At 43.0% G+C, this 24,800-nt stretch overlaps 2 protein-coding genes across 3 annotated transcripts; both read left to right on the forward strand.

The window, feature by feature from the left end:
* The first annotated feature begins 625 nt into the window (after positions 1–625).
* On the forward strand, positions 626–6,166 carry pyroxd1 (pyridine nucleotide-disulphide oxidoreductase domain 1). Of its 2 annotated transcripts, none has more exons than XM_068586705.1 (13): positions 626–932; positions 1,052–1,132; positions 1,404–1,523; positions 2,014–2,142; positions 2,380–2,453; positions 2,669–2,865; positions 2,976–3,073; positions 3,250–3,352; positions 3,453–3,568; positions 4,074–4,196; positions 4,781–4,918; positions 5,103–5,192; positions 5,821–6,166. In XM_068586705.1, the coding sequence occupies exons 1-13, from the start codon at positions 855–857 to the stop codon at positions 5,977–5,979; spliced, it is 1,506 nt and encodes a 501-aa protein (XP_068442806.1). In that variant the 5' UTR covers positions 626–854; the 3' UTR covers positions 5,980–6,166. The 2 variants fall into 2 exon arrangements, with proteins under 2 accessions (XP_068442806.1, XP_068442807.1); XM_068586706.1 differs by having other exon boundaries at positions 3,456–3,568.
* Positions 6,167–7,993: 1,827 nt separating this feature from the next.
* etnk1 (ethanolamine kinase 1) lies at positions 7,994–20,738 on the forward strand. Its single transcript, XM_068586134.1, has 8 exons — positions 7,994–8,296; positions 9,707–9,966; positions 10,148–10,288; positions 12,131–12,273; positions 16,657–16,740; positions 16,822–16,982; positions 17,786–17,859; positions 18,070–20,738. Exons 1-8 carry the CDS (start codon positions 8,150–8,152, stop codon positions 18,140–18,142), a joined length of 1,083 nt encoding a protein of 360 aa, XP_068442235.1. The 5' UTR covers positions 7,994–8,149; the 3' UTR covers positions 18,143–20,738.
* The last annotated feature ends 4,062 nt before the right edge of the window (positions 20,739–24,800 follow it).

The following is a 24,800-nucleotide window of genomic DNA, read 5'->3' on the forward strand; positions in this document are numbered from 1 at the left end:
CACAAACAAAACGTTGTATTAGTGTTGGGTCTGCACAGGGTTGGCTGGAATTTAGATGCATTGGTGGAAAGGAAGCTCTGTTTGTTTTTGGTGGAGATGTTAAACAAACATACAGTCTTTTAAAATCACTGTCAATCAATGTCATTTTAAATTGATTCAACTTAGTGTACAAGGCCCTTTTCACAGCAGGCATTTCTACTGATCAAAGCAAGAGAATAACAGGATGGACTTGTTCTGCTTGAGTGTCAGTAAGCCATGGCAGTATGACAGGGAGCCATTGCACAATACTCTAGGATCATGAAAATAAACTAGCAAAATGTAATCCCACCATTCTATTTTTTTTTTTGCAAATATATGCCTGTTGTCCTATATGTGTTTTATGTGTATGCCTTTAAGCGTGATAGATTCAATGTTTGCACCATACTGACGGAAACAACGCATTGACTCGACCAAAATCAAGATTATTATTACTATATGGAGTCACGATATATATTTGCTTGAAGTTAATCCCATAGACCTACAAAATAGTGTTTCAAAAACGCATGTCAAAGCGCGTTTCACAGTGTGTGCGCTTGGAAAACGCCCGTGCTGCTTGCCGTAGTTATTTGTAAACACGGAAGTTACTTTGCCTCTGCTCTGTTGACATGTGCTAAAGGGAATTTTGGTCGTCTATCTACAGTAATTTTCTTCGAGCATTTAAACACTCGTAACAATCATCAGTTGGGTCCTAAATGTTTGTCAACGTGTGCATGCAGAGAGAAAACAATACATACAACTCCCATTTTGTCTGAAAATGCGAAGAGAGCTTGTGTTAGCTAGCTAGATACCGTTAGCTTTGCAATTTTGTATAAAGAATGGCAGATAGAAAAGAGAAAACATTTAGGTTTGTGATCGTGGGAGGTGGCATCGCGGGTGTGACGTGTGTCGAGCAGGTGAATAATAAATTGTTGTCTGCACAACATACATATGTGAACCTAGCAAGGTAGTTAGGCTGTTCTACTGTAGTGCATGTCTATAGCTACGAAGCATTAACCTTAATCTTCATTGACAGCTGTCATCCCAGATTCCATCAGATGACGTGGCTCTGATTACAGCAGGTCCCCATATCAAGGCAGTGACCAACTATAAACAGGTCAGTTGGATGATGACGAGGATGATGATGTCGATGATGCTGGAATTCAGAGGAATCATCAAACATACACATATTGTGCACTAAAACCTGAAAGGGTTTGTTTCCCACATGGGCTCTCATCCAATCAATGAATGTACGTTTATCAGATCTTAAAACGTGTTTAGTTTTTTATGACCATACCCTCGTTTGTATTAATGTGTCAAACACCTGTCCATCAACACAAATTTACACTTAATATTCTGTCCCCCATTCTTATGTTGTCCTTGACAAGGTGTCCAAGACACTGGAAGAGTTTGATGTTGAGGAGCGACCATCCAGTGTTTTGCTGGACAAGTTTCCCAACCTCACTATCATCCACTCTGCTGTGAAATCACTCTGCACACAATCACATGTAAGTAGTTGTTTTGCAGAGTTTATTAGAAACCGATAGCTCTTGATTGTGTGCATGAATGTAATGAAGTTGTAGTTCATGTTATAGTGTGTTTAGATAACATGTTGTTTGGTATTCTAGATTAAATAAGAAATGTTCGTAGTATTTGTACTAAATACAATGTTAAGTGATAAGCCGACCATGCTGTAATTCCCCATTAGTTGTTTACTGATTACAATGTTATAATTGCAATACAATTCAGACTGATTTACATATCGCAACAAAGCTTTTTGGTGATCATGGTCTACTATCGCCACCTTGTGGCCATGTGGTTACAGCACATCAAAGAACAGAATAATAGGACTGTGATTAGACTCTGAGTAATATGTCCAGGATCCAACACCAGTGTGTGAAAAGAAACACGACTTTACCAAAGTGTGAGAAGAGAAACTCAAGTCAAAGCTTGATATGAAAAAGAGTCTCTACTTCCCTTTCTCCTTTCTATTTGCAGTCTGTGGAAACCGCAGACGGCCGGGTTTTCGGTTATGAGAAGCTGTGTATCTGCGGCGGGGGCAGACCTAAGCTCTTAACCTGGGACAATCCTTATGTCCTGGGGATACGGGACACAGACAGCGCCCAGGTAAGACTCCACCTCGCTGGGTGTTTGCATTGTTATTTTACACGCAGGTCTGAAATTCCTTATGACAATAAAGAAAGAAATAACAAGAAGTAGTTTGTTCAAAGAGAAAGAACACCTTCAGCTATATTTTGTTTGTGCATGTTACATACATAACTTTTGGCCATGTTGTCATTGTAAATAAGAACTGGTTCTCAATTATCTGGTTAAATAAAGATGAAACATGTTTTTGTGTTTCAGGATCTTCAGAAGCAGTTATCCAGAGCAAAGAGAATCGTTGTTGTCGGCAACGGTGGGATTGCACTGGAATTAGTGTAAGTGAACTATAACCAAAACACTGAAACAAAAGTTTCATGTCTTTCTTTTTAGGACACGTGATTGGATTTCTATCTCTCTGTCATGTGAAAATGAAGATCACGATTTTCCGACTGAAGAGCATTGAGCCTCCTTGAAAGGCCTCAATAAAGCGTCCTCCCCACGTTCAGAGATTATTCACGTTTTTCGGCATCTCTGAACATCTTCCCTTTAGGTATGAAGTGGAGGGCTGCGAGGTGATCTGGGCTGTGAAGGACAAAGCCATAGGAAACCCCTTCTTTGACGCCGGGGCAGCACAATTCCTCATTCCATCACTGGAGGTCGACAAACCAGAAAGAGCTGCTCCCTGTAAGAGAACTCGCTACACCACAGAGGAACCAGAACCAGGAGCGTCCCAGACCTTCACGGCAGGTCTTCATATCAGTTTTATTGCAATGTGTTACACGCAAATATCCTCTTTTTCTCTTCAGCATCTGTCCCAAGATGATCGTACTCTTGTTTTTGTGTGTGTGTATTTACAGATAAGAACGCACGAAGGCGCGGTTCTGGTCCCACGGAGGCTGGCAGTGCCCTCGGTCCGGACTGGCATGAGGGGATAGTTCTACGAGGAGCAGAGCAGGTGAGATAGTGTGTCCTCTCTTGTTACTGAGAGCCTCTGTGCTCATCCTCAAGCATGGAGGGCTGCTTGGGAAGTCTATTTGTGTAGATAGTACCGTCTGCTTGTCTTGACCTGCTGTTATGTTAAACTGTCCTCCTCTCCTCCTGGCTCACCTCGCTCTGCTGGCGTGGGCTCAGGTTTCCCGCAGAGTTTCATTGGAATACCAGTGTGAGGTGGAAAAGATCTTCACCTCCGCGGAGCTGCTCGATTCCCCTCAGCAAACACTCGGACCGGAGAATGGTGAGAACCAGACCGGCTGCTCGGACTCCTCATTCTTTCCTCGCCTCCTTTGTTCCCTCCTCCAACGTTTCACCCCGTGAGCTTTTTTCTCTCTTCCCAGAAGGATCCTGGCCGGTTTACATCCGGCTGACTAATGGCAAAACATTTGGCTGTGATTTTGTCGTCAGTGCCACCGGTGTCGTGCCAAACGCTGAGCCGTTTCTCCACGGCAACAATGTAAGTCGTGAGGTAGCTCACCTTGTGAAACACGACTCATATTTGCTTCGTGGGTCTGTGAAGTTTTCGAAGATGAGATTCAAGAAATTCCTGTTGTTTCTAACCAGTGAGTTAGAAAAGCACATCAAGTAGCAAATCAGGATTAAATTGTTTCATTGACTATTAGATTCGCCATTGTATAAATGACGTCATGGAAAGGACTTCAAGGGCAGCCCTCTTGTGCTCTTTTAATTGCTACAACATTGTAATTCTCTATCTTCTTGCACAGTCTGAGGTTATGTAATGCAGGACGGATCAGCTTTAATCAATTTACTGGTCTTTGTTGGCAAGACTGTGGTGTTGAATTACTTTTGGAAAACCGTTTCCCCACAATGAACATTCCCAAATAAATGTGCATTTTACAGGAAAGAGTTTGCGACTTACTTTCCCCCATTTGTGAACATGTAGTGTTAAATATGTATTGGTTCGTAATGATTATTTGTTTTTTGGGGCTTTCCGTATTTAGTTTGCACTCGCAGACGATGGCGGCCTGCAGGTAGACGACCACATGATGACATCAGAGCCAGATGTGTACGCTGCAGGAGACGTGTGCACTGCATGCTGGGAACACAGCGCACTGTGGCAGCAGGTAGACTAACTGACAAATCATTGCAGCCTGTGTTATTCCTAAGGTACATTGGATAGTGCCCGATTGCAAAATATTAAAAGCCACCGAACTGATTTTGTCATCAGTCATTAAACACACGCACTAAAAAAGTTTACTAGAGTTGAAGGACAAACTTGATATCTTTGGTGTAAGTTAATTCATCTTTTACGGACAGACTGTACTGAGTCATTTATATATAGACTGTACTAAAATGGGCATGGAAACTGAAAATATACAATATTCAAACAAATTATTTTGGCCCGTAAAAAAGCCAGTTTGTGTTGAAATTAGTCAGTTTAGACAATCAAGAAAGCGGGTTCGTTTCATTGCCCCAGCACTGGTGTGAGAGCGGAGCGAGTACATTTCATCAGCGTGTCAGAAGAGCCCATATGCTAATGGTTATGCATGAGGACTGATGGCGGTCAGGGTTAGCAGAGTGGAAGCAGAGTAAGATGTTCTGGGGCCACAATCAAGCACTTACCAGAGATCAGTGTTATACTTCCTCTCTAGATCTGGGTCTCATCCTGTGTGTGTGGGTGTGTGTGTGCGTGTGCGTGTGCGTGCAGATGCGTTTATGGACGCAGGCCCGTCAGATGGGTTGGTACGCCGGCCGCTGCATGGCGGCACACGTCTTGTCAGAACCAATAGAATTGGACTTCTGCTTCGAACTCTTCTCGCACATCACCAAATTCTTCAACTACAAGGTGCGTGACATTTTACTGCAGCGGGGGGGGAGTTGTTTAAAAAATAACTAAAATGTTAATCATCGACTGTCTACTTTCAAGACCCTTCAAGGCCATTTCTCAGCGCTGCTACTTTGTGCCTCTCCCTCGAGGCTCAGTCACGCTGTGCATCTAAACCACTTCCTCTCTGGTGACCACTCCACAGGTGGTCCTGCTGGGGAAGTTTAATGGCCAGGGTCTGGGGCCCGACCAGGAGCTGCTGCTACGCTGCACCAAAGGCCGGGAGTATGTCAAGGTGATACCGACGAGAAAGTCAGGGCACTAACGCTCTCGTGTGTGACACGCTACCTTAAGTGTGGCTCATTTACCAATAATGATTCACTTACATGAAAAAAAGCATTTACTGAATACGGAAATGAATGCCTGTTATGTAACTGCTCTAAAAATCACATGTTTGTAGTGTGGGTGCAGCATGTGCCATATAACCGCAATGTCCTAGTTTTGATTGCAGCATTGCATGTCATACCCATACCTCTCTCTTTCTCTTTCTCCCTTTCACTCTCTCCCACCTGTTCTACACTCTCATCTGTCAAATAAAAGTAGAAATGCCGCAAAAATACTCTTCAAAATGACAAGTTGCTTGGATGCTGTCAGACATTCTTGTGGTAGCCCGTGGCATCTGAAAAATGTCCCATTTGAATTTGTCGTAACTGTGTGAAAGAAACCCACTGTTCCTCTGTGGGTATGATTTAATGCTGCTAATGAGCCAGAAGCAATACCGGATCAGCTGCTTTATTTGTTCAACTTGTGAAGAGGCCGCATCTGTGGATGCCACCATGTCATCAAAATCATTTCATCCACCACTGGAGAGATTGTAAAGTCGAGCATCCGATCTCACTCGACTTACCCTGTGACTGTTCCAGGTGGTTCTCAGTGGAGGTAGGATGGTGGGAGCAGTGCTGATCGGGGAAACAGACCTGGAAGAGACCTTTGAGAACCTGATCCTCAACCAGATGGATCTGACCCCGTACGGAGAGGAGCTGCTCAACCCCAACATTGATATCGAAGACTACTTCGACTGAGTTTGAGGGGTTTGATTCAGCAGCGCGTTGAACCTAAAGAATGTCTTAAAAGCATGAAAAGGAAATGTGCATTCTGTCATATCCATTTTTTATTTTGAGAAGAAGCTGTCTGATGAAGTAGCAATGATCTAGTTTCACTTGTAACTTAAATAATGTATATTTTCGAATAAAAATATTTCAAAACCAAGTCTACTTGAGGGATATGTCTAGTAAAGGCTTTTTCATTTAGTTGCAACATGAATGCAAATCCATCTCTTCATAAACGTATATGAGGATTAGTTACAGGTACAATATGTTCAGCAATACAGGGCGTTAAAGAAAGATAATCCTGTTGTTGCTATGTTATCTTAGTGATTCTCGATTGAATTTCAACCTAAATAGCAACCATGGCTCCTCCTGTGCCTCAGCAGGCGTTATAACAATAGCCATTATCAGGCTCCTATAATGCTGTCTATTGTTCCTTGGATATGTTGCTCATGGAGATGTTGCTATTTGTAAACCGCCTGAAAATCCTCTTTTACAAGTAAAACAAACATTAGAAGTAAGATGGAAAGATTAATCCCCACAAGGAGAAATTAGACTGTAGACGTGTGTGTCATTGAGGTCAGTCGTCAGTCGTTCACCAATCGGAACCCGCCCACATTGATTTATCCATCACTGATAAAGGTTATTAAAGAAACCTTGTGTTTCACTCATTGAACATTGTGTAAAAACAAGTAAAAATCAATGTGTGTAGGGCTGTAACAGTTGCGTAATAAGCTCACTAGTATTGAGGGGGCAATAGGGGCGTATTCCAGTTATTTTTTAACACAGGGACATTAAACGTGAGTAAAAGGCGTGCTTTCCCAATAGAGCATCTGATAAGGTATCCCTGTGCAAGAGGACACCCTCCACTTTGCTCCACTGGAGCTGCCAAGTGGAAATGACCAGCGGATTTCACTGGACCAGCTCTCCCGGGTGTAAGTGTCCCCCTGTTGGAGTGCAGAGCAGGGCCTGGATTACAAGCTGAGTCAACACCGCCCACGGTGGCACATCCGTCAAGATCAAATCAAAATCTCTGATGGAAATGAAGGGCAGAGAAATGGGGGCAATGCCATCCTTAATGTTTGACACAGTATTTAGTAAGCAACAAGGTAGACCTCACATGAATTGGATGTGATAAAGAAATAATTATTTCCACATTCTGTGGCTGGTTCAGATGAGTTCACACAACACAGCTGTATGAGTCTATCAGACTAGAGTGAGTTGTGGCCGTGATAAGAGACAGGGTTACAAGACATAACAAAGTGTGTTTTGGGCTGATAGTGTCCTTGAAGAACAAGGACACTATCAGCAACCGAGATGTGTATTCAGTGTCAGTTCAGGGGGGTGAGTTGTGTCACGAGTCTGTTGAGTGACGTATTAGGTAAACTGTCATTCAGTTCATATCTCTAAAATGAGATAAGATTTATGGGCCATGTAATGAGGGGTAGAGCACTGGGTACAGCTTTACTTCAGCTAACAACATTCTCGTTTTCCTGTTACACTGAACCGACCTGGGTCAGTGTTGTTCATGAGACTAGAAAGCCGGATTACTTTGGGTTAAAACTGGTTAAACCTCTCTGTGTGTCGCAGGACAGGCCTTCCTATCTCTGACATTTAAAACGCTCAGACTTGACACAAAGCTCATTTCATTCAAGTAGATATGCGGAAGTGACGCCAGAAGCACAGCGTGTACGCTTGTGCGTATCCACCGAGGACGAGCGACTCGCATCGCAGTAGAAACGTTTGAATCATACGTTTGATTTATAACCTTTCTTCTACACAGTCTATCTTCATAACGTCACGTCTATGTCTAATTTATGTTTTTGTGTTGTTTTTCTTTGCATTACATTAATATTAATATGCATATATTTATGTGTAAGGATTAAGCTCCGCCGGCGGTGCACGCCGGTGACTCAAACAGGCGCTCCTATTGAGTCATTCGATGACCAGCATGCATCAGGGGAACTTTTTTTCTAGTGGGTGGGATTTTTTGAGAGGCGTTGCCGCACACCGTCTACGTACTGCCGTTACTCCGGGATTATATATCGGCCGCTCGTCACATATTTTCATACATTGCGCATTTAGCCCCCGCGAACAGCGCACTGGTCGTCCGAGTTCAAGATATCCCAAGAAATAAAGACGTAGCATGGCGAACTACATTCACGTACCCGACGAGGCTCCCGTTGTCCCCAAAATAGACGTGACAGTTGACGAAAGCGACTACAGATCCGGTGCACTGAAGCTGATCAAGGAGCTGAGACCGAGCTGGAAGCCATCCGAGGTCAAACTGAAGGTGCTTTTTTTAAATTTCATTTCCAACATTTAATTTTGCGTTTGCTCGGTGCGACATGTCGCCACACCCCTCGCTCCTGTGTCTGCACGTAGCGAGGTCTATCTTTCAAGCTGAAGCCGGCTTTCAATTTTGAAAACTGGTGTAAGCTAGCAGCGTGGTCTCGCGAAAGACTCAAGTTGGCTAATACCGACGTTAATTTATTCCCGGAGCGCATGACACACGAAACCCGCTATTCCTGCGACACCGCGAGCAACTGAGACGCCCAGACGCACGTCCCTGTGAAGTGGCTGCTGCTGCCGTTCACACACACACACGGACACACACACACGGACACACACGCACGGTAACGTGAGATAAGATAACCACGAAGGTGCTGCAGCAGTTTTTCCGCGAATGGCTTTCCTTTCGCAGATAGCATCTACGTCACGCCAGGTTAGGGCTCAAACATGGGGGGGTTTCTGTCTGCGTTTTGGCGCAGTTTGTGAAACCAAAACCTGCTTCGTCTTCACTGGGGTCGCCGGCTTTGTTACGTTTTTCAATAAGACACGAAGTAGCAGTTGTGCATGGAGGTTGTTACACAGGTCTAGAGGAGGAGAGGTGTAACTACCTCGCAGATTAGCTCACGATTGTCATCCTACTGCGTCACGTTGATAAGAGTTGCTGGTGTATTGAGTGCATCATCTGTTGTCAAGAAACACAGATGACAAATATACTACTTTTAATTGCTATTTAATCCTATAAATGCCCTCTTTAATCAAAGTAAAATATAGTATAATAAAGTAGCAAACTGAACATGTTTGGGAACATTATGCCCCAACATTTCATGGCCTTATTCAATAGAAGCATGTTGAGACATAAGCTCAACGTTCAATCCTGTGCATCTGTACAACCAGCAAAGTAAGTTATGTTAGTTTCCCAGTAACAGACAGGGGGTGTGGCTCCTTTTTGGTAAACACAGTGAGGATTGCAGCAGGTCACATGCTCCGCCACCCTTGCCTATATTCATCAATGAGAGCAAAGTGGCAACTCAGCAAATGCCTGCCATTGCTTCCTCGTGCCAAAATCAAATTCCTGACCTGTTTTTCTCAGTCAATGCCTTATTGAGTGAACAATTAGGGCTGGTATGTTAACATCCCCCATTGCTCCCCCTCCCCCCAAAACAGTTCCCAGCTTTGCTGCAGAGACAGTTCAGCTTAGATCAACCCAGACAGGCACTGTGTAGCTTTGCCAGATTCCTCTCATAACTTGTGTATTGCTCAAAACAATGTAGATTTTCATCGTATTCATACGTCATAATGTGGAGGACGGTGTCACTGTAGTCGACAAGCTAGATTTCTGAAGTACGGGATGAATTGTGATTTATTGCCTGGTTCACCTGTTCTCTACCCTTTCCTCCATTTGTCTCTGCAGTTTTTCACAGACGGGATCACCAATAAGCTGCTGGGTTGCTACGTGGGTGCAGTCCCACAGGATGTGGTCCTGGTCCGTATTTATGGCAACAAAACCGAATTGTTGGTTGACCGGGAAAATGAAGTGAAAAGTTTTAGAGTACTACATGAAAACCGCTGTGCCCCACACCTATACTGCACCTTCAACAATGGCCTCTGCTATGAATTTCTGCAAGGAACTGCTCTGGAGCCTGAGGACATCCGCAGCCAACCTGTGTTCAGGTAAAACTAAATTTGTTTTTAAAGCAACAAAGAGTCTTGTCACATGTTCCTACCAAACTAGGCAAACAGTGCATGCTTGACAGACCTGACAGATGCAATTACTTGTACATACCAACACAACTATTAAAACACAATTCTTCTCTAATTCAAACTTGCATTTTCTGTCTATTCCTCCTTGCAGTCTCATTGCCAGGCAGCTAGCCAAGTACCATGCCATCCATGCCCACAATGGCTGGGTGCCCCAGTCTGACTTGTGGTTGAAGCTGGGCAAGTACTTTGCGCTCATCCCAAAGTCCTTCAAGGACCCACAGCGTAACGCCAGGTGAGGCCATGGAGAGGATGGTTCTGAAATCTGCCAGATCCTTAGACGTGGCTAACGTTGGCTTAAGTTGAAAACTGCTGTAGTTCAGTCAAACAGTATAGCAGCAGCAGCAGCAGCAGCAGCAGCCGACTGGCTTCGCAACCTAAATGTCCGCCTTGAGATCAAACTGTTGCCTGTTAACATTTTTCATGTATTTTTAAACATTAGTTTTTACAAACAACACTGTACCTAGTGATAGAGACAGAATCAAATATGCATAAATGCATTGAAAAAAACATATCTCGCCACTTTGTTGGGCAGGGAAAGACTCAAAGGGCATGATAGCTATCTAATTTAATTTATTACGTTATCATGGATGTTCTGGTAAAGCCGCAAAATTAAAATCCATGCACACGTCAAATAGCAGTTTTACATAAACTATAGTTTCACAAAAAAATGCTGAACTGTACTTTGACTTTCCCACTAACTCAAAAATCCTAATTACTGAGATTAAACAAAAGCAAGGACAAACCTTTAAAATATATACCCATTATAAATATTAATTGGGAGTATAAATGAATTTGATGAACAATGTATATAATAGGTACATTTGAAGAACTTAAGGCATAGATGTGTGATTTTGACATCTTTTAAGACCTTTTTTTTAAAGAAGGCTAAATAGTTAAAAAAAAACAAAAAAAAACAGGCTCTAATCACATTGTTTGGAAACATATCCTATATCTTGGATACATTTGTCCACGTGGAACTATGACTTCCTCACATTATCAGTGAGTCATGAATGATCCAAACAACCCCACGTGCAGAGGGAACGAGTGTCTGCTGTCAGATGTACAGTAGTTGTCTCTGAAAACAACAAAACAATCCTGACAAATGGTCATTTATCCTGTTTATGCACCTGTCGTCTGGCATCACTCTCATTTAGTTGTGCTACTTGTAATTCTGTCTTCTAAATATGTATGTAACCAAGTTTGCATGTATTCCCGGTGTGTCGGTACCAACGACAAATGGGGGTATTGACAATTTGGGCATTTTCTCACCACTGAGTCTCGAATGTTCGAACATCGCGTTTGCAATACCCACAACCTTTGTGTGTGGAGACGCACCAAAGTACATCCAAAACAAACATTGACATTTCAGGCTGTACGTTTCCTCCCTGGCCACCGACACGCGGACGCTGTTCGAGAAACGCTTACGAGATTTACGAAAGGCGGTGGCGCCCGCAGCGCCTTCAATGCTGGAGGCAAAAACAGTGAACTAGGTGGAGTGCTTGGCACTTGGCTTACGGCCATAACCATTTAAGCCTGCTCTTTCCATGATGTGTTGCGCAATGTTTGTTTGTTGTCAGCTCGTCGTCTCTTGATCAACAAAATGTCAGCGCTGCAGAGTCTGACAAATAAACTAAACCATATGAAGAAATTTGTTCATTTGCATGAAATAAATACATTTTCTAGAAAATTGAAATGGACAAACATGTATTAGCTTTGCGTGTCACTGTGGTTATAATAAAACCTAATTCAATGGGCAGGAAATGTCGTCGTAAACGAGCTCTAGTGAGAACTTGCGTTAGAGTCACAATATATTTTATTCTAATAGTAAAATTGGGAGGATTTCAGTTTCTTTTCTTATTCTTTTAACGGAGCTTTTTATTTTCAGAAACGCTCAGTTTGCTCAAATTTAGTTATTTATTTCCCTCTTTTCCCTTGTCGTGCTTCTTATTTTCTGTTCCTTTTTCTCTCCCCACCTCTATTTCTAAGTCTACTTTCAGGTTCTTCTATTAATACTCATAATGGGCCTCCGTCTTTCAGTATTCAGTGTTCCCTCTCTTTTACTCCGCCCCTGCAGGTTGAGTACGGAGGTGCCGAGCCCACGGTGCCTCCGAGAAGAGCTGGTGTGGCTGCAGCAGAGCCTGTCTGTGCTGGGCTCGCCCGTTGTTCTCTGCCACAACGACCTTCTCTGCAAAAACATAATTTATAATACGGAGGCAGGTGAGTATTAACTGCAGAAGTGTAGTCATAGACATTACTGTGTGACTGAATTGTGTCGTAGTGTGAACCGCGTTGGTCTCTGCGCTCAGGTAGGATGGCAATAACTGCACTTCCTCAACCCTAGTCACATGCTTCACTCATTGCCAGTGTTTGCATTGGGCTGCAGGCAACGAATTAGAACGGCCGGATAAGACAAACCTGTTCTTTGGCTACTCGGCTTTGATGAAATCCTCATTTGAAATAGAACAAAATGTTGATTGATGCAGATTGGAAGGCCAATACATTTGTCAAATCTATGGTAGAATATCTTCAATCTTCCGTATTTCAATTTCCCATAGTCGTTTCTGATATGGATTTCAGTCTTTTGTACAAAATTGTCTGATCCGTCGTTCTAATTCTGTGCTGAACACGTAGAACGTAAACCACTGTTATCAGCGTGAAGAAACAATGCCATTACATCATACCACATAGCAAGTCTTAGTTCTATTGACAGCACATGTTTTTGGTGCTTTAGTAATGTTATTCTGATGGTATGAAGGTCAAGCAACCTGTCCTCGGCTTGCTTATGCACTGAGCGACTGATTATTCTGGACTGTAAGAGTCGGTGAAACTGTTCTTATCATTGTCTTTGTAGCAGAGGAACTGTTGGGTTAACTTGGACAAATGAGAGAATGGGGAAAGAAGAGAGAGGTTTTTTTATTTTTTTATGTATGCGGGAGGTGGGGTGGGGGTGTTAAAGAGCTGTTAGCCCCCTCGTCGGTTTGCGGCGAGGGGCGGGCCCTTCTCACAGCTCCTTGTGTCTAGCCTTTCTCCCCTAGGAATGACAGCCGAGGCTGTGGCTGCCCTGCGCCGCCCTGCCCTGGGGAGGCAATGGAGAGAGACAAACCTCACACACTCGGCTTTGAGGGCCCTCGCGTAGTCTGCCCACTGCTCGGGTTAATCGGGATGAGTTCATGGCAGCAGTAGGAGCCCTGTACCTACCTATTACCCTCCATTGCTACTCGCTCACCAGTTTTTTCCCTCCTCTTGACAGTAGTGAGGCTACTTACGATGCTGGTCATTGCACAAATGTTTTTTTTATGGTTTGCACTTGCTTTAAGTCACTCTGAGCACCAGCCAAAGGCCTAAAGTGTTGAGCTACTTTCCGTCACTCCTCCTTACTATGATAATAATGATAACTGGGCAGACCAGAGAAGTGAAAGGATATGTCTGGCGATATTCTGTATTTTTCTGATTGTTGACAAATCCCATGGAAAAACAACTAACAAGTATTACCTGCGTTGCCAAAACTGTATTTATAGCTCGTTGCTCTGGGCTATAAAGCTCCATTGTTGTCCAGGAACTATTAAAAACACAACATTGAGCCACACTGTTTGACTGGGGGACATTTTAAACAGTTTTTTTCGGCACCACACAGCCCAAACCAAATAGTTAATCAATTCACTGTTTACTCATGTTTGTTTTAACAGTGTGTAGCTCTTTTTAGTGAACTACTGAGCCTTTTTTTCTTGATGAAGTGTTAGTGATTTGTCTTCAGAGGCTCGAGGATGAGAGCCTCAGGATGGGAAAGTTGGAAAGTAATGAGAGACAGACTAACACATTGTTGGTTTCGGCCTTTTAATGGGATTTGTTGACATAAAGAAATAGAAATCATCAGCTTTATCCATTGAAACTGAAACACACCTCTGCAAAAATGCGGGGAAACCCCTTTGCCCTTAGCACACCAAAAAGTTCCTGGTCGACCGCAGGTCACAGAAGAAGACGTGCACACCTGCAGAATCTCATTTGAATCTTTGTTTCTGCACATCAAATAAATGCTGACTTATCCAGTTTCGCGAGACTGGACCGACACCCAGCATGAAACTCCCTTAACGGGAATATTTGTCATATTCTCTGTGTCCAATCAGTGTTTAACCTGATGTTAAGTTCTTGAATAGTATAGGTGTAATTGCACACATTGAAAAAGCAGTGCATGACATGCATGCATACTTAAAGACTTGCAGAATCATGTTTCAGGCTTCAATAACTTAGGCTGAGGTCATCTTCTGTTTGGAAGGCTTATTGATCAATACGCAAAAGGAATTTCCCCGATACGTCTCGCTCAACACAACTAGACCACAATGGGATGTGGCGCAGTAATCCAGGGAATTAAACAATAATTAATACATTTCTTACCGTGGCAAATCAAGCAGTCTAAACTTTCGTTCCAAACTTCCGTCTTCATCACACTCTGCACCTACAGCATTTTATTGACAAAGTAGGCATGAACGGAGACCGACCAGCTACCGCACTTCTTCCTGTCACTCCTGACTGGTAACTTCTTGTCTGCCAGAACGCGACTGCAGAGAAGCCACCGCTTCCTGTATCGATGAAACCATCAACAGAAGTGGTCGAAGCTCAATCATTTTTTTTCTCTGTTTTCCAACAAAAACAGTTTTACTTTCCCTCTGTCTTTTTTGTCTCTCTTTACTTTGTCTCTCAGTCTCAACGCAGGCTGCTTTAGTTTCCCTGCCTCTCTCACTTTACGCCGCTATTTGCAAAGAACAAGTGATCTGCACACATTTTACTGGGTCCCAAGGGCCACGAAAATCTGCAACTCAGCAGCCGACAGGAAGCCTATCAAAGATTCTGTCATTTGCAGACGCTGCAGAGGTGTCACGCTATTGGGTTCACGGCGGACCAATGGGAAGGGAGCATTGGAGGGGAGTGTTGTGAGAAGGGGAAGTGAGGTTGCATGCGCGAGGAGGAGGGGGGCACGAAAAGGAAGGGAGTTTGGCTCCAGGGTCTGATGTTTTTCGACACTGTGCGTGGGAGCAAGAATGGATAAAAGACAAATATGTCTGTGTGAGAGTGAGCATGTGTGGAAGATGTTTGCCCCAACCTTTTCATCTGCTGCACAGGGGGGGCTATAGCCACTGCCTGGAGGTGTTCAGTTGTGTCCCGCTAGGACCTACACGTCGGCTGGTAACCCACCTCAAAGTGACTTTCTCTGTAGTCCAAAAACTAATGTTCCATATGTTAAGCCAAAGAAATTAGCCAAAACAAGACCAAAACGTTAAAGAGTGGACACATTTGATTTCACGTACTGTTCTTCAAAGTAACATTTACTGGTTAATATCTATTTTTCTTTAACGACCGGGCTTGTAAAAGTAAGGGTTTGTATTTTGAGATCAACCGCCACCATCTTGAGATCAACGCTTCCCCTTTTCATTCACCGGCCAACAAATGCGTTCAACAACACATTCTTTGATCCTCTCCGTGCACGAACGTTGGATTTAAAAGTTTTCAAGAGGCTCTCGGATGCCAAGAATTAACTTCAAGCGCTTGAGCCGTTAGTCTCGAATTCTTGACGGCGGGTTTACTCCCAAGATGTAAATGATTCTCGTAAACCCCCCGAGACTATAAAATAGTTTCAGATCGCTCTTAGAGATAACTCCAGTTTACTGACAAGTACATTGTCTGCTATAAGTCGACAAAGATCTGAGCGCATGTATCAAACAGTGTGTTGCTGTACATTTGCTTTGGCAGCTCACTGTACGTTTCTACAGAGCACCTAAGTCTCTCTTTGTATTTTACTATCTTCCTGCTTTTGTTCCTTTTGCTTTCTTCGTCCGTTTCCCCCTCATCTCCTCAAAACACCACTTTGACTTGGCCATTTTTCCCTTCTTTTTATTCTGTGCATGTATCCAAAACAAACATTCTTTGAAAAGCCAGATGTACTCCTATTTTCTCCTTGATTTCTGTATGCATTCCACGTGTTGCGTCATACATTTTCATCTCTGCTAATGTATCCCGGCTGCCTATTTTGCGGTCTTGCGGGAGAAAAAAAACAAAACGCTGATAAGTCGGTCACTAGTATATCTAATCGGTTTCCGAAAACATCTTTGGAGATCGACTGCTCAACCTCCACGAGGATGTGCAAGCTCTCTTTATACGTGCTAGTTTGGTTCGCTTCATTTGTAGTCTGGAAATCTCCCCGCATTTGCTTAAGAACATTTTTTACTTTCAATATATTTGTTAATGACTCCCATAAATCTTAACATTACAATTGTGTTGATCCTAAACAGCATGATAGTGCATGCGTAGAACTGAGCAGGTAATTGAAGTAGAAGATCTCTTCGGTGTAAATGTGTCTTCTTAAATCCATTGTGTAACGTTACCTGTGCTGCAGTCTCCCTCTCCTGTCTACTTTCCTCAAAATGCAAGCTCTTACTCCTTAGCCCCACAATCGGCAAACTAGCCAGCCACACCATCAGTCAGGAAGAAAAGTGTCAGTATGAAATGAAAAGCCTTGACATTCTGAGTTATCAAAGGGAAAACACATAATCATTTTGTGCCTGCTTCCTGTGTCTCCTGTCTAAACAAACCTGCTTCTCTCTCCAGGAAATGTAAAGTTCATTGACTACGAGTACGCTGGGTACAATTACCAAGCCTACGACATTGGGAACCATTTCAATGAGTTTGCCGGTGAGTGTGACTCTCGCTGCTCGACGCATACAAACAGATGCACGTATGCAACGTTCAGAGTGTTGAGCTTGTGTGTTACAGGCCTGAATGAGGTGGATTATAGCCACTACCCTCAGCGGGCCTTTCAGCTGCAGTGGCTCCGCTCCTACCTGGAGGCCTATAAGGAGCACAAAGGCCAAGGCCGTGAGGTGGCAGACCGAGAGGTGGAGGTTCTCTACGTCCAAGTCAACCGATTTGCCCTGGTGAGCGTTTGTATTGCACATTTTATTCCCGTAGGGCACATCTGCACATGGCCGTCTCCAGTTCTCATCGGAGGTGCAGTGCATTTAGGCCTATATTCCACGGGGCTGCGTGTCTATGGGTATTAGGATTATCCTGGTTGTTTTATAATCTCATCATCTGTTATCCGTCATGGCTGGAGGTCACCCACATGAGTTCTGTTTGCCGACACACTGATGCTCGAGGCCGATGAGAAGCAGTTGGTGAAACAGTTGTTTTGAATTGGCATCTATCCTGTATTTTTCTCAGTAGTTAAATCGTTAATGATTAAACTAGGTTATTAAATTAAAATGAAAGAGCACGGTAAGCGTCCTGGGGGTGGTTTGTTTTCGGATTGGACGTCCAGGCCCGTCGCCAGGTCATCAAACCCAAATTATAATGTGACGTGTGTTAAACAGAGCTCAGATTGGAGTCAGCTGTAACCGGCACTACTCCGCTACGAATAGGACAGGTGGGTGTTTGTGATGCGACCGTCATATGGGAGGCGCTTGTAATGACAACTTGCACCTCTGAGGCTCGCCGCTGTCCCCCGAGCCGCACTGTCTTGTTCACTGTCCAGAGGAAAAGAGGTGTGGAGGATGGCCAGTGCAAGCAATTGCGTTTCTGTGTCGGCTGTTAGTTGTTGTTGCCATAAGGCTCCTGCTGGCCTCGTGCATGCTCGAGTGTGCCGTGTAGTGTAATTAGAAACGACATTTACTTTTAGACCTAGAGTACATGCTAATCCTCTGTGTCTCTGCGGTGTTCTCTCTTCTTTCCCCGCGTGAAGGCGTCTCATTTCTTCTGGGGTCTCTGGGCTCTGATTCAGGCCAAAGTCTCCACCATCGACTTTGACTTCTTGGGGTACGTAGCCATGTTGCAATGTCATCACTTCATCAACAGCTATTTCAATACGCTCTGCCAAGCAGATTTCAGTCATGTGTAGAAGAACAAAATGTGTCTCAGGGCTCAGTGCACACTGTGACTTAACAGGCTGATATTTTCTGCACTGGTTTCCATGTAGCTAATGTGTCGAGTATATTTGTTTCTTATCTCTCTCCCTCTGTGTCTCAGATATGCAGTCCTGCGCTTCAACCAGTACTTCAAGAGGAAACTGGAGGTGGCTGCGCTGAACTTACCTGAATAATGCCCCCGCCCCACCCCCTCATCTTCTCTTCTTTTTGCTCTTCCTCCCTTCCAATCTTCTCTGAGCCTCACATGAAGAATGCAGAGCGCCCTGTAGGGGTCTACATAGGGAAGAGCCAGACTCGAAGTCTGTCCGGCTCAGGGCCTACAGCCCCCTCTACATGTCCGTATCTCTATAGATTAAGTGGACCACAAGCTTTTTCTTCCTCTGCCGTCACACCCTTGGTTAACCGGTAGCCCGTGTCATTTGCAACGTGGGCGAGTGTGACGCAGAGACTCGAGACCCGCTATAATGTGAAACCCACATGGCCGGAATTTGGTTTTGGTCATTTCAATTAACACCATATCGGCGTAGTGTATTTGTCAGCTGCTGTTCTTGTAGTTTAACTCGCTATGAATAAGATGGAGGAATGTCATCATATTCATAACAAACACATAATAACCGCCTACGGGACTGACGGGCGGACACTAATCTGATTGCCTGCAGAGACTTTCATATTGCGCATTCATGGGAGGGGAAACCCCCTCGAGGGCCGGCCCGGCTAACGACCAAATTTCTAACGATACGAAAGCGATACAGAGCCTGCTTTGTTTGCTGCAGATGAAAGGAGAAAGTGCCGACGTGGAAAGACCAGCGCTGTCCCGTAATCCTCTGTGAGATGAGCCAAATCACACACACACACACACACACACAAAATGTACTTGTGGTCTTCCTTGTGACTTTCTGGTTTTCACCCTTATTTTCCTCGGCATACTGTGCATGGGGCGTGCCCGAGAAAAGCCGCTTAGTCGTTGTTTCTGTGTAGTTTGGCGAGGGCGTCATTGTTTTGACTTTCTGAACCGAAAGGAGAAACATCCAGTTTGAGGAGAGCATCTCGTGTTTACGTCTAACCTCGCCCCTTAAGTTATGCAGTCGCTGTGCATCAGCGAACAGTCGTTTTGAATTGAGGGCGATTTTCACTGTAATGATGTAATGTTTCGGGTTTTTTCTCATTTTTTTGGTCGCTTTTCTTCCGTCTAAATCGAAACTGGGGACGAGTGCATCTCACTGTAATTTGAACATTCCTTGTTCATAATGCTAGATAGGACATTGGTTGTAGTTCACATGGTAAGTTGGCTTTGTTGGGGACTTTTATTCACGATGACCTCGACTGTAAGACATGCTGTTCTAAACGAGACCAAACCATTTAATTGTCTGCGCCAGTGTCGAGCGGAAACGTTTGAGAATCGCCTTTTTTGATATGACGAAACCTTTGCTGCTCGGTCCCCATGAAGCGAAGATGTTTTCATACACCTGTAGACCAGTTATCCCTCTTTACGCGCGTGGGGACTGGCTGAGCCGCTGTCGTCATTTGTTACGTTAAGCACCCGACGTTGAAGGTCTAAAAAAGAAAGCGAGTAGGTCGGTTATGCACATCTGTGTTAAGTTAAAAAAAAAACAATCTAATGAATGTCAGCTGTTAGTGGGACCTGAGGAGCAAGAGCACCATCTGTTGGAGGAAGAAATAATGGTAGCTGTCAGTAACTGTTTAAATGTTTGTGTTTTTTTTAAATGCTCTTGAGGCGGACCTTTTAAAAAGTGAAACGAGTTCATCTCTTGGTTACTTTAACAGGCCTACACCAAAGTGCTGACATCTGTTTTGTGCTTGTACATAACGCACACTATCATTGTTCATGTAGCACAAAGAGAATTGGAGTTACAGTTGTATAGACTTTTTTTTTAAAAATATATATATATATACATACTTTATATGATGAAGGCCGAGGTCTTTGAGAGTGTGTGGATGTTTGCTGGTGCAACAGCAGAAGACTCCTGAACAAACACTCCGTAGTTTAGCAAAACATAGTAAAAGTAAAACGTGGTGAAACAAGTTTTCTTACTCACTCCGGGAAATCGGTTTTACAAATGCTGCGTGTTTGCCCGGGCGCTCTCTGCTGGAACCGGTTTGCAAAGCAACGCGAGGAGTTCATGACTGACGAGACGGGATGGTCCGTGAGTCTGCCGGTGTGCCTGTGAACGCTCTTATTTTGTACATGCAGTCCTGGACGGATGATTTAATGAGTAGTTTGCGTCCTAATTTGAATTTGAAACGGCTTCTCACGCGTGTGAAACTCTTCCGTGAATGCATATTTGTGGGTAAAGGGTTTTGACAAGTTAGCGGTTTGACTAATATCTCGAGGAACATGTGACGGGTCTGTGAACGATTGTTTCCTGTTGGGTGTCGACCATGTCAGACACACGATACGCTTAAATTGGGCGGCCACATCAGAATTTTTGAAGTACTGCTGAAATATTTCCGATACGCTCCATTTTCCTGATAGGGACCTCCACTACTGTTTAACATTGTATTAAAAGAAAAGAAGCTCATTACTTTCATTGGACACTTTAGCATATGTTTATATGTACAGTAAGCACATGTAATAATATCTTTGCTTGTTATCAAATGTGAATGAATGTACATAGGAGTTCTTTTATTTTCTAAAAGTTGGGTTAAAGTGAATAGTTGCCTGGGCTAGAAGGTGAAATAAAAAATACAACAAAAAAACATTTTCAATACTGTAAACATGCTTTGAAGAATAAAGTCTATTTACCCGTATCTGTGTCTTCTCTTCATTTACTAATTAAAATCAGGTTTTTTCAGCTGAGGAGTGATTTCACTGACCTGATCCTTGAGATCCACACAAACAGCTCAGAAGCCGTCACTGGAAACCGTTTGGGAAAGAGCAGCAAATCCAACATGCTCGCTGATCGGACGCTCCGTCTGTGAGTCTAACGGGTCCTGAAGAGAGTAGCGGCGTCGAGGAACACGCTCGTCTCTTCTGTCAATGAAGGACCGTCTCCAGTTCTGATACGACAACTATTGCAGCATCTTAACTTCTTCAGGAGCCAACGGTGACATGACATCATAACAATGTCTCAGTATCATTTGTCATATAAAGACAAAACAAGTCTAAAAAATGTTCAACATGTGCAAACATACAGAAGAGTTGAAGAAGCGTTCCTCTCCAACATATAAAGTGAATGCAGATGATAATAATAAAGTGCAAATAGATTAAGAAGAAAACATTTAGACTTCACATATTAAGAAAAACTGTCATTCTGGAAAATGGAAGAGTGTTGAAAACATAAATATACAATAAAATGAGACGCTGTTGTGCTGCTGTGTATAAACTATATTTACTATGATGTAATTTGACCTATGACCTTTTTTGTGACAATTTAATGGCATACTATGTCATTTTTTATGGATTTGTTACTATAAAATGATGTTTTATAACATGCTATATTTTTTTATGGCATAGCAAACTGACTATGTAGTATACAAAGAAGTTATGGCCTTTTTATGACAAGAATATATCTTTTTTTATGACATAATGGCATAAGTATCAATTTTAATGATATGTAACATTTTTCAAAGCGTTTTCATGGCATACTCGACTATGATATGATACAATACACTTCATTGTACACATCGGGGGATTTTTTTTGGACTGAAATGCTGCTCACACGACACGACACGTGACTTATGGTCTAATCATAGAGCCGCATCCATCTTGGTGATAAAAGCAACATGTAAGCACATCACGACCACACAGTACACACAATACACACAATACACACAATAGAATATTTATTCTACTTTATTTGATTTTGATATTATATTATTATATAGTATACTATGACCAGACAAACTCATACAACTTTTTTATTACATTTGTTATGACACACTATACTTCAACAGGAATTTAAATTCTCATGGCATTTTTATGGTGTACTATAATTATATAATATTGTATTTTCATAAAGGCTTATTACACATACTCATTTAATGACGTATGCATGGAATCTTTTAAGACATATTACTACTACTACTAACTATTACTTTTACAAAAACAATTATTACTGCTAGTACAACTTTGACAACAACACCCTCCGCTGGTTCTCCGCTACGTGTCTTAATCTAATTCATATCTCCTCTGTGGTTTACCAAAAACTCCCAAAGACACACACACAAAAACACGTTAATGACTCTTTGTCATTCTCATATAAAAATCATGTATTTTCATTTGGCTGTTGAAGTTCCCATGTGTCCACACACGGTACCTCTTGACCTCGATGGCCTCGTCTCCAGCAGGTCTGGTTCTCAAAGAGGACTGAGACGGCTCCGGCACGTCAGAGACACCATCTGGTACTTACATCTGAGTCCCTGCCAATACCGAGGAGTTCTTACCATAACTTTGAAAACATGTTTCTGTAATGAATTCAATACACAACATCATGCTGTTGCTGACATTTTAACGTTCCACTTGAAGATTTCCTTGATACACACACGATGCTGTGGAGGCTTACTGAGGCCTGACTGCTGTGTGCAAACACTGAGGTTTGCAGTAAAATGATGGATTTGACCTGTTCGTGCATCAGGTTATCGTTGTGGCCGATTGAAGAGAGGTTGACCTCACGTTGATGTCACGGTATTGGAGTAGTTTTACTCGCACAGTGCTGGACCCGATCTGTGAATCACTGTTCATGTGAAGTGTTAATCACACTGAATAATTACTGAATTTAAAGTGTCCAACATCAGAGCTTCAGCACAGAGAAGAACTTGTCTCTTGATCTGAATTACGTTCCTCTTCTTGCCAGATGTCATCCATTAAAAGTCTGGGACAGAAAAAAGCACTGCTGACAGTTTAAAAACACATTGCCAAAAAATAACACATTTTAATAAAATGTTGGGTTATAATAGACAAAGTGTGTGACTGACTGACGTCAACATGTTCTACACATCCTGTCCAGTAGGTGGCGGTCTTCACCTCAAAGCGTGCACTGCAATCCAACCACAAAACACTCAGAAGGAGAAAAAAAGGAGAAAACAAGACCGAGACTGAAAAGTGGAGACTAATTATAATTATCATGTATAAAAACAGACACACAGGCCCACCTGCTCATGCAATGTGATGAAACAGAAAGTAAGTCATCATAATCTAAAAGGACATTAAAGGACATGTAATTCCAAAAAAGTGACATTTGGGCGTTTAGTTTAGTAACAAGGCATAACATTTACGTGATATAGGCATTACTATCGTTTCATAATAATATAACATGTGTTCTGTATTGTTTTTATTTGAAAACTAACTGCAGTTGTAAAGATTTACATCTGGGCTGAAGAAATAAACATCTTTTGCATTATGACTCAATAAAATAATAATTATAATGAAGTTGCTATAAAGTTGCTTTGCATCTTGAGAGATCCTGACATCTCTCCAATCCTCCCGTCACAACCAGCAGCACTCGGACTGTGAGACATGATCGTGGAAGACGTTTTCGTTGAACGTATGTCCTCGAGATGACCAGCAGATGGCAGCACATCCTGTAGAATGAACCGCGTCTGTGTTCAGGCCCCTAAACCAGAAGAAAGCTCACCACAGGGAAGAAAAATAATCCTTTTTCATTTGGGAAATTAATGCTTACCGACATATTTATGTATTTAAAATAAAGGCAGCTCATTAATACAGGCCTTGTATTCAACCTCTCAATTGAAAACAAATAGGAAAATACAGAATTTACTGCAATAAAAATCAGCTCATTGAATTCCTTTTCGACATCGAGCCCTGGGCCAGTTTTCCTTTGTGGAGGACCAGATTTGGTTATACATTACGTGAGAAATGCGTCTCAATAAAGGCAATAAGGAATTCATTCAAAAAGTGACTGCTGCTCTCGGGTGCTCCAGCCGGATGTCGGTCAAGACGCTTTTTGTTCGGCCTATTCGTCTGTGCAAACCAGCAGCAACAGAAAAGCGTGGGCTTGTGCTGCAACAGCGCTGCGAGTAAAAAAGGAGTGAGAGCGGCTTTAGAAGTGCACATGTTTACAGCTCGCTGTCCCACGGGTTAAATTAGAAACTCAGTCATGCCTCACCCCCCAAAACCAAACAAGTAATTTCTTACTATTCTCTAGAAGCAAATCCGGCCTGCCTTTCGTCTCCCTAATGTGAGCACTGTCTTATACAGTCCAACAATTACAACAGTGCATTATCCAACTCGCTGACTGTAATTCAATTAACTTCCTCCCCCCTGGCTTCATCCACCCGGATAATACACACATTAATTAACAGCAGAATCCAATATCGGCTGTTCTGCGCCTCCACTTATTTTCATTTCCCATAAAAAGGTCATAGCAGCCACTTCCAAGTGAAGACAATTGGTGTAAGTGTGTAGTAATGGATTACACGTGTACATCACCAGAGTTCAGTCTCTGTGTGTGTGTGTGTGTGTGTCTGTGTGTGTGACGGGGTAAGTAAGCCGGTTGGTAGTCAGCGGCTGAGGCCTGGGAGAAGTGCTGACACAGCTGTGGTGCACATCCATCACAGTTGTCGTTTCACTGAACTCATAAGGTAACGTCCCGGTGGAGTGAGACTCCAGCAGCAAACATTCAGGCAGGAGGAACGATGTCATCGGTCTCATTTCTCTGCAGGAGGAACAATCTCTGTGGCGGCGTTAAACCTCAGCGGAGCGTCTGATTCATCTTCACGACTTCTCTCTGGGTTTACAAGTCTCATTACAGTGAAACCAGTGAACAATAACACACTGTTCCCTGCTTACAAATGTAGAGAAAATACATCATAATATAAATAAATGCAAGGGTTTTGTTATGGGTAATGTAT

This window comes from Clinocottus analis, unplaced genomic scaffold (assembly GCF_023055335.1).
Source record: "Clinocottus analis isolate CAN_PGR_092001 unplaced genomic scaffold, fCliAna1.0.p SCAF_20, whole genome shotgun sequence".
NCBI classification, from domain to species: domain Eukaryota; kingdom Metazoa; phylum Chordata; class Actinopteri; order Perciformes; family Cottidae; genus Clinocottus; species Clinocottus analis.